The sequence below is a fragment of the Haemaphysalis longicornis genome, unplaced genomic scaffold (assembly GCF_048455015.1).
Source record: "Haemaphysalis longicornis isolate Haplotype H1 unplaced genomic scaffold, Haemaphysalis longicornis Haplotype H1 scaffold_4, whole genome shotgun sequence".
Classification (NCBI taxonomy): Eukaryota; Metazoa; Arthropoda; class Arachnida; order Ixodida; family Ixodidae; genus Haemaphysalis; species Haemaphysalis longicornis.
This window is the reverse complement of record NW_027526361.1, coordinates 27,967,469-27,978,843: the sequence shown is the minus strand read 5'-3', so window position 1 is coordinate 27,978,843 and position 11,375 is coordinate 27,967,469. Positions and strand designations below refer to the sequence as shown.

At 48.0% G+C, this 11,375-nt stretch overlaps 1 protein-coding gene across 3 annotated transcripts in view; it reads right to left on the bottom strand.

Annotated features, from left to right (window-relative positions):
- Nucleotides 1-3,837: 3,837 nt before the first annotated feature.
- The window catches only part of LOC144178399 (uncharacterized), a 343,222-nt gene continuing 335,684 nt past the window's right edge, over nt 3,838-11,375 (bottom strand). For all 3 annotated transcript variants that reach the window (XM_077706220.1, XM_077706221.1, XM_077706222.1), the window contains one exon: nt 3,838-9,962. In XM_077706220.1, coding sequence (XP_077562346.1) covers nt 9,541-9,962 — 422 coding nt within the window. In that variant the 3' untranslated portion in view covers nt 3,838-9,540. The remainder of the gene's footprint in view (nt 9,963-11,375) is intronic.

Genomic DNA, 11,375 nt, shown 5'->3' with positions numbered 1-11,375 from the left:
CATGATAGAGTTGAATTCAACTTCTGTACGTTTAGTGGCGGTCACCTCGACTCATAAAATGCTTGGCTTTCATTGCCAGCGGTGGTTTTCTGTAAAATACGGGGTATTCGGACAGACGCAGTTATTTAGTTGTTTTGCTGTCGGTTACAGCTGAGCGTAACAATTTTGCGGGCATCTTCTGCGCTTGTGTTATGACTTATTTTGTATGTAGTTGTTAAACAGTCGAAGACGATAAAATATTAAGATTTGGAGTCAAGGTGAACTGGCGATCGACATGGTTGTTGCTAAATGTGGTGCTGATGGAACCGACAGGGCTCTAAAACTTCTATGTGATCAATACTAAACAAATTAATGCGCTGTGATGATTAACAAAGTGTTTCTCAATGGTTGCGTGGACCAAATAAATACATAACAACGCTGAAGCGGCACGTTTCAATTTTTTAGCACATTCTAAAAGTCGAAACGCACGCAAGACGGTACACCCATATGCAAACGTGGTCACCAATGAGCAGTTAAGTATGCAAGCGAAAAGACACAACCATACAACGTTTTACATGTCTCGATGCAGGATATAGTTTAGGCAAACACATGATCACGATCGGCCACAAAATCGTTACATCACTATTTGTAATTAAACAAGAAACAAATTCAAATAAGCGCTGACAGAGAGCGGTCTTAACGGACGCTAAAAGCACAGATATCAATAACAGAGCCTGAGTAGAGCTCCAACAGTGATCGCCGCCTAGTAAACGGCGGCGAAAATCTGCCGAAGAAAAAAAAAAGCAAGACAAAAGGAAATATTGCCGACATCCCATAGAGATGACCCGTCTGATGGCCCCAAAGGGGTTCCATCTTCCTTTCTCTAAAAAACGAGCGCTTTCCACTGTGTTCGGTTGCAGTCTGGCGTGCGCGGAATCGGGGGGCTACGAGAGCTAGTGTGTACGTATACGCAGTTAAATATTAAATGTACAGGCGCCAATATGTTTGCTCGTATCAAACGTATTGAGCAGCAAAACTTGCTGTCACGATGTTCCGAGAACCAGTGAGATCAACGAAGCATGCGGCTCTTTCAGGGTCCATACAGTTCGAGATAGATGGACTTTTGAAGTGCTATAATTATTGTCAGGATACCTGAGCTCTGATATTTTCCTTTTAATTGAACTAAATCGAATTACGCTTCTTAAAATTTCAGAGACGGTAGTGGTTATGGCGTCAACAAGCATCATCGACTTTCACGCCGCTTCTGCCATGCGTAAATGTCGCCAAGGGACATATCTCACTCGCACAGGTCTGCTGTAGCCCCGCCAAAGAAAAAAAAAGAAAAAACGCCAGCGTAAGCGGCTCGCGATCGAGACCCCGCGCACGCCAGACCCAAGTTACGAAGATTGCACTCTGCTCGAGGACGCGCCCACAACAGTGAGCGCGGTCTAGAAGGCAAGCCTGCATCCGCCGGCTGGTGACATCACCGACAAACTTCAGGCACTCCTGAAACTTCAGACGCTGCCTCGTATTTTAAGAATCACAAAACTTTCGCGCCCCCTGTATAGAATGGCACAAACAGCCTGAGAGATGCCTTTAGACAAGTGTTTGAGTTAGGCAGGAGGTTTGTCAGGAAGCGACTAACTGTATCGCGGCTTTCCAGGCAAGTTTTGCAATGGACGATGTTTTAGTAATGGTCGTGCTGAGTTCACAAGACACTTTCAGGGATAAGGCTCGCCAGGAGCCATGCAGCATAGTTCTTAGCCAGGAGTGACGGTAATACATAAGGGAACACGACAATAGCCAAAAGCCTGACATCCCCTGAAACTACCTGATGTGAATGAACATTTGTTGTCACAAGTACCTCCCACATAGAACGTCTTAACCAAGTTTAAGAAACCTAACCTAAGTTCTAGGAATTGAAACGTGCTAACGATTTTCAGTTGATTGTTCAAAGGGGCGATTAGTTTTGCACACTTAGCGCAGGTGGTTTAGGGCTTGGTGCATTTTTTTACATATCCTTTCTTAGCTGCACCGAAGCTACAACCCACTTCCCTACAGACTTCCAAATCAACAGCAGCGCGTTAGGGTTAATTCTGCGATCGGAAATCCAACGCGTTCGTACTAAAAACCAGTTTGGCATTGCGACGTATGATGAAACGCTTTTCACGGGCGTGTCAACGTCAACGGGGTACCAGGTGATCAGGTTCTACCGTCTTTCAGAGACAGGAACGACCACCCGGCCACATTTATACAAATGCTGCTTCAATAAGCCATAGTCAAAGTACCAGCTTGAGTTACGGGATTCCCGAAGCTACCTGTTCGCGATTAAGAACAGTAGAAGAGTTTCGGTTGCGTCGTGTCTGGGGAGAATTGGGTCCAATCAGGAGATAAAAACGTGACATCAATCAAGCTGCAGCCAACAAAGAACCGATTGGCAGGAAACAACCTGATGATGCACGAACTTGCATTCGAACGTCTCAGAGTGCGCTACATCTTTCAAGCAGCAGAAGACGCCACCGAATTTAATTCGCACATGGATTAGAAACAGCCGGGCGAATTCCACATGATATTGAATTGTCATCAACATCTACGACCTTAGCAAGAGATAATTCCAGGCTTGTCTTCATCGTCATAATCATGGCACGGCAGTGTTTCCAGACACTTAAAAAAAGAGAACCGGTTTTACAAAGAAGCGAGGAGCCAATAGAGCCGGGCAATTATGTTCATTGTAGGTAGAACCTTTACGGATATTTGAAGGAAAAATGTATTTGCGAGCCTGCGCCATAGCGATAATTGAGATGAGTACCAATTCATGTGCGGAAGCAACCAGAGTATGCTTCCCGTCTGTGGCTGGGGGCTAGAGTACCCATAAACATGTACGAGCGGAAGAAAAAGCCTGATCACGATGAGGGACCCGTAAAAAAACGCGGAGAAAGGAAAAGTAGCGAATGTAAAAGAGATTGCATGTGACGGACCTTACAGCTTCACGCGATTGAATGCACAAAACCACATATAGCCGATTGGATGAAAAGAGTTATGGATTTATGTATACGTAAATCGGATCTTTTATCCCTCGCGATGATCTTAATGAAGCTCTTCTTGCAATAGTTCCTTCTGGAAGCATACAGGCACGCCCCATCTGCCATCGTACCAATCAAAAACACTGCAATGCGACCTAATAACTTACGTTGCTAGGAGGAAACCTCATAATTGATCATTAGAGAAATAATAGTCAGTGCATTCTGTCACCAAGACAAATACGGAAAGCCTAGAACGCCCTCGACAAGCCATGCATAGTTTTGCGGCCAGAAACAATGATGCCACAAGGTTAAAGTTCGTTTTGTCAAAAACGTAAAGTTTCGTAGATCAAATTGGCCTTTGCGGGCGCATGCTTCCAAGGCATCCCTTTGGCTTTGCTCGAGTCGTATGCACTGGGCACGGATCCAGGCTGCGTCCGAGGCGGAGAGAGAGCCCGCGGAGGCCGGAAGGTCCGACCGAATTTGGGTTACGCTCTGTGCCGGAACTCTTGAGTGCCCCTCACGGACGAAGAAATCTCGGGTTCGTTCAACGCATCAGCGGCTGCGCCCCACAGGAGGCCTCGACCCGCGCCTTTCATCGGCACCCCGCGATGAGCGATGGAGCCGCACAGGCGGCCTCGTCTCGGGACGCCTTTCACTGTTGCCACAAACCACCACGACAGCACTGCACAAGAGCCATTCATGGATGTCTGCACTCCGTCCAGTAAACCTCGCGCGGAGTTAATCGGTGCTCTAATCGAATAAGACGAAAATTGCAGGTGACACACTTTTGAGTAATCAGTAGCACTGCCCCCCCCCCCCCCCCCCCCCCAACCTCGCCTAGGTGTCTCTCTCCGAATACGCGAAAAGGAAAGAAGAATGCGGTTCCTGCATTACGAGTGGCCTCAGTGGTGGGCATATATTTTGCCGTTTATTTCAGCACTTGTTTCCCCCTCCGGCTTACATGATTAAAATTGCCGAGGTGTTCTATGCACCTAATAACCTTGGAGAGATTATTGCACTTGGCAGAATTACATCATGCAGGTTTGGTTAAACTGCAACCACAAACCTCGCGCGACAACGTTTGATAAGAAACAAGTTGCTTGTTTTGATGGGGAAAAGTTGCTTGTTTTGATGCTTGTTTTGTTTTGAAGGCTGCTTGATTGTAACCAAGGGGGTGATTTTGTTTGGGATGAATATGAGCAAGTTTGAAATAAAAATTCCGGCGCGAGGTTTCGCCCTTGTTGAATACATTTTTACTCAGCTTCCCTTGCGCATACTTCGGAGTGACATAGGTATGAAATGCGAGAAGCCTTTCATGGGGTCTTCATGAAAAATGAATTACGTGTGCTGGCGTGAAGTAGAGGGGCGTTTCATACCGCTGGGCTTCTGTTAGCGAGAATAAGTATCCCAGAAGCGCCAAATTTTGAAAATATCCATGTAGTGGTTAAAGAATTTAAAACAAAGATGCTAGTAATTACAAGAACAAGCTTAGCTAGTCCTCTGAAGAACGAATTTACGAAGAAAACATTTGAGCGCAGATTACGATACTGCAGCATGGTTGGCGCATTTTCAGTTGAGTGACGGCTTTGCCTGTAACGCAATACACAACGTATGATGCCGTAACGGCTTATTTACCATGCCCAAAAATTATTCGCGAGGTTTTTGGAAAGCCACGCACCTCTGGGGACGTGTCTCACGTCTGTCACCTCGCTGGTGTAATGGCACTGTTTTTATTACATCGTCGCGAGGCTGAAACTTACTTTTATGCTCTAATAGGCAGTGCTTAACACCTTACTAACACCGAGCCATGCATGCTTTATGGGCGGCGGCTTTGTCTCAATTATTATTAGATTACGCGTGAAAACAGACGACGCGAGTTTAAATGATTACTAGAAGCCAATGTATATGCCGCAGAGAACGACCAAAAATAGAGTGGAACGTAGACACGTTAAAAAAAAGATTAGCGTTGGCCACCAAATACCTCGCTTGGGCTAATATAAGAACATCAAACAATCAGATTGTTTGATGTTCATGCAGATGACATTGTTTGATCTCAAAAAAAAAATGTGGAAATTTTGTCGTAGTGAAAAATCAGTTTGGTGGCAATAAGACGACTTTAAAATTAGGCGGCGACAAGACTTCTTCAAAAGCCCACTGCCCGTATAGATCCAAACACGCCGCGTTGTCGTCAACATTGTGTAACGACTACCTGTGCAACAACATAACATAGCTTTTTCAAAACTTAGGTATACAGTCTCATACCCTGCTGCAGCAGCACATTTGATGCGCTGCTCAGCTTTAAGACTCTTTGTTTTGGTTCTATGTAGTCGAAAACCGCAACATCAGCACAGTCACCCATTGGATGGGAAGTACCTGTGCAAGGAACTGAAAAGCTTTCTTTGTATGAAGAAAAAAGTCAAACTTCGAGCTTCCTTCATCTCTCAAAAATACCATAATTCGGAAACCTTTGTTGCCTGTGCGTAAACTCCGCAGTTAGGAAAGAAGTTATGTGATACGCAGAAATATCCGGTGGGAATTACGCAGACAGAGCCGGTAAATGTTTTTTAAACGAAGATATTTTAGACACATGCTCACTGAGCCCAGTCTTTGCGGGCTTCCTTTATTGAAAATGGAAGCACTTTTCTCCGATTCGACGATAGTCCTCTACTTTCCCGCACTCCCAAACAGTGAAGCCATCACTCAACCAAACGACGCCGCTTCCGAATTGCATCACTACATCACTACTGTGCGCAAAGGTGAGGCCATGAAGTAATCATGAGGTAACGCTACATTTCCTTCCCTTCCAGTTTGCAAATGATTACCAGAAGAAGACGTACTAATTAAAATGAAAGAAGGATTGAGACCATAGCTCACTTTGGAAACTTGGAATGCAGCGTCGCTTTATGCCTTAGTGCCTTCTGCGCCAAATTATCCCGCATGTAATGAGCCCCGAGTGTCATAAGCATAGCAAAAGGTCTGAAAAGGAACCGAAAAAAAAAAAACTCGCATAGAACACCAGCCAAGAAAAAGTCACGTTATGAGACGCCAGGTTACACACAAAAGGTTTCGAGTCTCCTGTAGGACAGTTAAGGCTGCTTGGATTGCAAGGTTATCACGCCAGTGTGTCATATGAATTTCTGTTTATTTTTTTTTTTTTTGAAAATCTACTGACTGGCTATAACAGTAATCGAGGTGCTTTCTATACGTCACAGTCTTTAATAAGATGTGCGATCGGCTAACGTCACCAGCCCTCAGCTAGGTGCGAGTGGTCGGTGGCGCAATCGACCAGGGCAGCACAGTCTTCGACGCGGGAATCCAGTCTAGACTGCAAGTAAACCAAGCCGTTGTTTTATGCCCAAATGAAATTCGCTGGTATCTGCTTAATGCCTTCACATCCAGAAAACAAGGCCAAAACTGCGCAGTTGCGAACCGACGCGATTGATCCGACAAGCGTATTATACCACTCTGTAGCCCTCCTCCGAACAGTACCGTGTCCTCTCTGAATTCCCGTTAAATTATTACAGCAAGGCGCCTTCCTACAGACGCATTATAATCATTCCAGGCTATAGATTATAACGCACATCAAACCTGCGAGGATCTGTGCACGATTCAGGTAACACCGCAGTGGACAGCGAAGCGACTTGAAATGCGATGGCCTCACGTTAGCGTGCATGACTGCTTGGATTACGAGCCCTTTAACTCGGCCATATACGCGTTAAAGAAAAACGCTAGGGAGAGGCTATTCCTTATTCGGCCGAAAGTTAGCTTCTAGTTTTCAGTAAACGCTACACTTTGGTACAACACCCCCAACAGAAAGAAAGAAAGAGCAAGAAAATCGGATGCATGTAATGAACTGACACGTAACAATTTCAAATCAGCTTAGTGTACACACGGAAAGTCCATCGGCGCTGAATTCATGGCGGCTTAATCACATTTCAAGTGTGTGTTCTGGCGAATCGATTAAACGCAGGCGAGCGAGAAACGGCACGAAGAATAGCTCACAAATCAGAGTGGATAGGTGAACAAATCAAATAGATCACGGGTCATACGTCGGTGCCGGTTTCTCTCCCACCTTCATTCTCCGTTTTAAAATGTTCTTGCCGCGGTTTTTCGCTCTCCCGCTCATATAAGTTGGACGCTGCAATAACTACTCCAGGAAACCGCGGTACCCACGACACGGGCGATCATGTTTAAATCAACCAGCGTTGGAAGAAACACCGGTGTCCAGCCATTTCTAAGCTGAAGCAACACAAAGTATAGAGGCAGTGAGTGACAGTGTGATGGAACATTAAGGGCGCTTCGTTCAATGGGAATTTAAAACAAGTCGGCTAGGTGACCACCCTGCAGGGCAGAAAATATAGCGACCCTATGAAATTTTCATAACTTCATTGATCCATTTTTTCTTCTGTATTCGGGAGATGAAGCACGCTGTGCTCTTCGTTTTGTGGTTCTTACTGTTGTTTTCCGCCCCTGAAGACACTTAAATCTACGTAAGCATCCAACAAACATCCAAGCGCCTGTCTTGCTTTTTGGGTGTTAAGCTTCCAGGTTAGTTCACGCTGCCTCCCTTCCCATCTATACCGGCACAGCTACTTGAAGGAGTATATGCACCGGTAATTCTTCCGACCTCAAGTACGCCTAACGGTTTCGAGGCAATTTCCTATACAGCGTACGTCCTATGCCCTACAACATCATTGTTTTCTGCTCTTTGTCTTCCAAGTCATTTCCCAAAGTGAAAACGCCGCGCTAAGATATGGTCCTACAGAATGACTTATGGAGTGACCCGCACAAGGTAATTCAATCATGTATGCACATTTGGACGAGCCCCCGGATGGAGCTGTCGGTGAAGGGGGAGTGGACCAATGGGCGGCTTGCCCGCGGCGCCGCAGATGCGTCCACGGGCCAGCAGGGCCCACCGATATGCTTCGCACTAGAACGCGGGGGGCGTGCCTCGTAAAATGAGGCCCACACGCAAACCGACCACACGCACAACGTAACGACTACAGACACTACGTCATGTACTACAGAAACGCGTGACACGTCATCTGCCCACTAGACGGGCCACTAGAGGGCATGACAAGCGGCGCATCGCAGTCAGAGCCCTTGTCCGGGGGCTGTATCGACTAGCAGGAGTGTGGGGCACCGCGTTTCATGCAATTGTTTGACCGGTCGGCCGTTACCGTAGAAACGAGGAGCAGCTCTTCAGTGTCCCCAGGAGCGAACCTCCCCTCAGACGGCGCATTTAGAAGTGGACCCATTGTTGGCCTATTTGTCGGCAATGTTGGCTAGTTAGGGTCTCGTTGCGAGCTGTCCCAGAAAACACCTACTATGACTGGATCTAATGACTGCGAAAGAAACAAGAACTAAGCAACGGTTCCGTCACATCAACCATTTACGCTTCCTGGCTGGAACAGAGTTGGCCAAAGAAAGTGAGAACTTCTTGCCTTCGGGTTATTGGTCTCAGCTGGTGACACTGAAGAGCTTAAAGGTGTGAGAAGCGGTGCGCCATTTTCGCCAGGCTGCCGGCGTCTATCAGCTGTGTCCCCACAGCGCCCCGAAAGGCGCTACCGCCGCGTCTGCACGTTGGTTACCGGGGGAAAATGGCGGCGCACTCCACCACTCCAAGAGTCAACGAGAACACACAAGCCAGAGTCAGCCTTCGCAAGCAAAACCGTGCGGCCCCTTGGCGTGAAAGCCAGCGTTACATCTGCAGGCTGCGTTGGCCCTTTGGAGAGCCACTTGTCAGCCCACCTAAGGCTGACAAGAACTAACCACCGGGGTTTATAGGGGTGTACACAGATATCAACGTCAATGCGAAGAATGGTTCTCTATAGACATGTCTGCTGCTTCAAGTCGCGAGAGCAACAGACGGGCTCTTTAGGCGCTCCAAGGAAAGCCGAGAACGTTGCGCAGCCACTCACTTCATTCGTCCTGGCACTCGCTTTGCTCAGTCCAGTGTCAACGACGTCGAGTGCATAAGGGTCTGCCTTCCTGGAAGGTGCCTCCCGGTGAGCAGGACACCGTTGGCGCGTCTTCTATGTAAGGCGACCGTAGCAGCGTTCCGTGAGAAGGACGGACACGCAGCCGAAGCTGGACTGACCGGCGCCGATGAGCGGCCTTGTGCACGAATATCCTGGCATGTCGCAACCCCAGGCTGAAACGCGGTAGCGACGACAGACAGCATAGAGAAGAATTTGGACAAGTACTTGTAGCTGAATGCTTATCTTCAACGAAATCGTACCGATGTAAGAGGTGCCCGAGGCTTAACAGGCGGCAGAAGCCACGGTACGAGACCAAGTGATGTATGTTGATGAGAGGAAACCGCCACTCGTCGACTAGCTTCTCGGAATGCACATATAATGGCTGGTGTGGTCGTTTTGCATGTACCGGAGTTCCTTTTCAATAGCTTTACTGCGCCAAACGAACTGGTCCGTCAACCATTCCCACCTCCGGCCTGTCGTCACCACCGGGCGGCGGTCCTGTCCACAGCCTGTTTGCCAGCGACGTCGGGGCCGGTTCAGTCCGTGCTGCCAGCGGCTCAGTCCATCTTCAGTCCCGCCGGCGAGGCAGGCTCCTGCTTCATGAGGCTCTTCTGGGACAGGGCGAGCAGGGCGTTCAGGCTGTTCTCGGCGTCCGTGGCGTCGTCCACCGACTGCGACGGCGGCGCCAGGCCGTTGGGGTGCAGGACACCGTGGTGCAGGTCGAGCCCATTGCTTCCTGGCCGGTCGTGGCCGTTCTGCAGCGAGCCGTGCTGCTGCGGTGGCTGCGGAGGAGCCCCCTGGACCATCCGGGACGTGCCCACGTAGTCGCCCCGGTCAAGCCTGGGAGGTCTTCCGCGGGGGCGCGGCGCTGGGGGCGCCGGAGGTGACGACAGGTCCGTGGCGCCCACCCCGCAGTGGCTGTTGCCGCCCGACTCTTCCGACTTGATCTGCGACGCCAGCTCCTTGATCACGCGGAGACCTGCGTTGGGGAACACTTCACTTTGAGCACTGCCAGCTGCAGTAGCCCCCGACAGAACCTCAGAGAACAGGAGGCTTGCTCATGATACAATGACCCCTAGCTTTCAAATATTTCATTTATCTGATACGGCATAGCTGGCACTCAGCGTTCGCGTAGTCTGCGCGTGCAGTTTTTAGCTTAGTCTGCACCAAAGAGCGCTCAGGGGAAGGCAGGGTGAAAAGGAAGGTGTCTTGACAATGTATTGTAAAGTGTTAGCAATCCGTCGTCGTTTTTCATGTGTTACGACATCTGGCATTTTTTTCCACGTTACTTCAAACGCGCAAGTCTACTAACAGCTATATCGACTGTGCAGAGGCGGCAGTGCCTTGGTGGTGACTACGTTGGAACAGAGAACACGGCTTGGTGCTTTTCTACTTAAGAGCCCCCACCAAAGCTTGCACACAGCGTGTATCATTCACATGAGCGAATGAAACAAATATGCTCGATGCGTCTTACACGCGTTTTGTTAAACGGCAGGTACAGGGCACAAGAATCTAAATCGTTGAATAAGGCCTCACATTTGGTTTTTAGTAAACTTTCCTGTGTAATGAAAAACTCGTGAATTGAATAGCAAGAAATAGCCCTACCCCCTCCCTATCATACACATTTATAAAGTTTCACATTTGGAGAAAGATGAAGTGGATATATGTATGTGGCAGAAATAACATCTTCCAAGAAGGCTGAACAAAAACTTCACTGAAGCGAAATTGGAAAATAAAAATGCAGGGCTATCACGGTATGACGAGGGGAAAGGTAGACGGCCTACAAGGATATTCAAAGTAGGACCGTTTTTTTTTTTTCGATTTTCATATTGTAGACTTGTGAAGAGTGTTACCGCCCTAAAACGTGGCGATCGTTTCCCATTCATGGCCCAACATGGCTCAGAAAAGTATAGCGATCAAACAATAAACTAGACTGCCCAGTGCAACACAGCGCTTGTCGCGTCCCATGAAAATTTTCGTCGCTAAGTTTTCGTTTGCAACAGGCATCAGGAAATAATAGCATTAGTTTTCTGTGCGAGTTCATAGGCACATTTTTTATAAAGTGCCTACGTCTTTCGTGGCTGCAGAATCCGTACTGGCTAAGCTCTGTGAGCACAGTTAATCTGGGCCTACTCACAAGCTGCTTTGATAATAGGCTTCGATCTACGGCTGCCAGGCGTCGCTTTTGTCGTCTGCTGTGGAAACAAACGGAAAGCGCTTACTAGCGATTGCGCAAGAAGAACTAAAAAGCACTAGTAATGATACTCGCAATACGTGCTAAGTGGAAGTGGCTGCTAACAAATGCATGAGCATGGCCGGCAAGTTTGCCTTACTGCAACTACATTTGTACTGTTCGATAATGGCACACGAATGGTTGCATGCTGGCACGGCG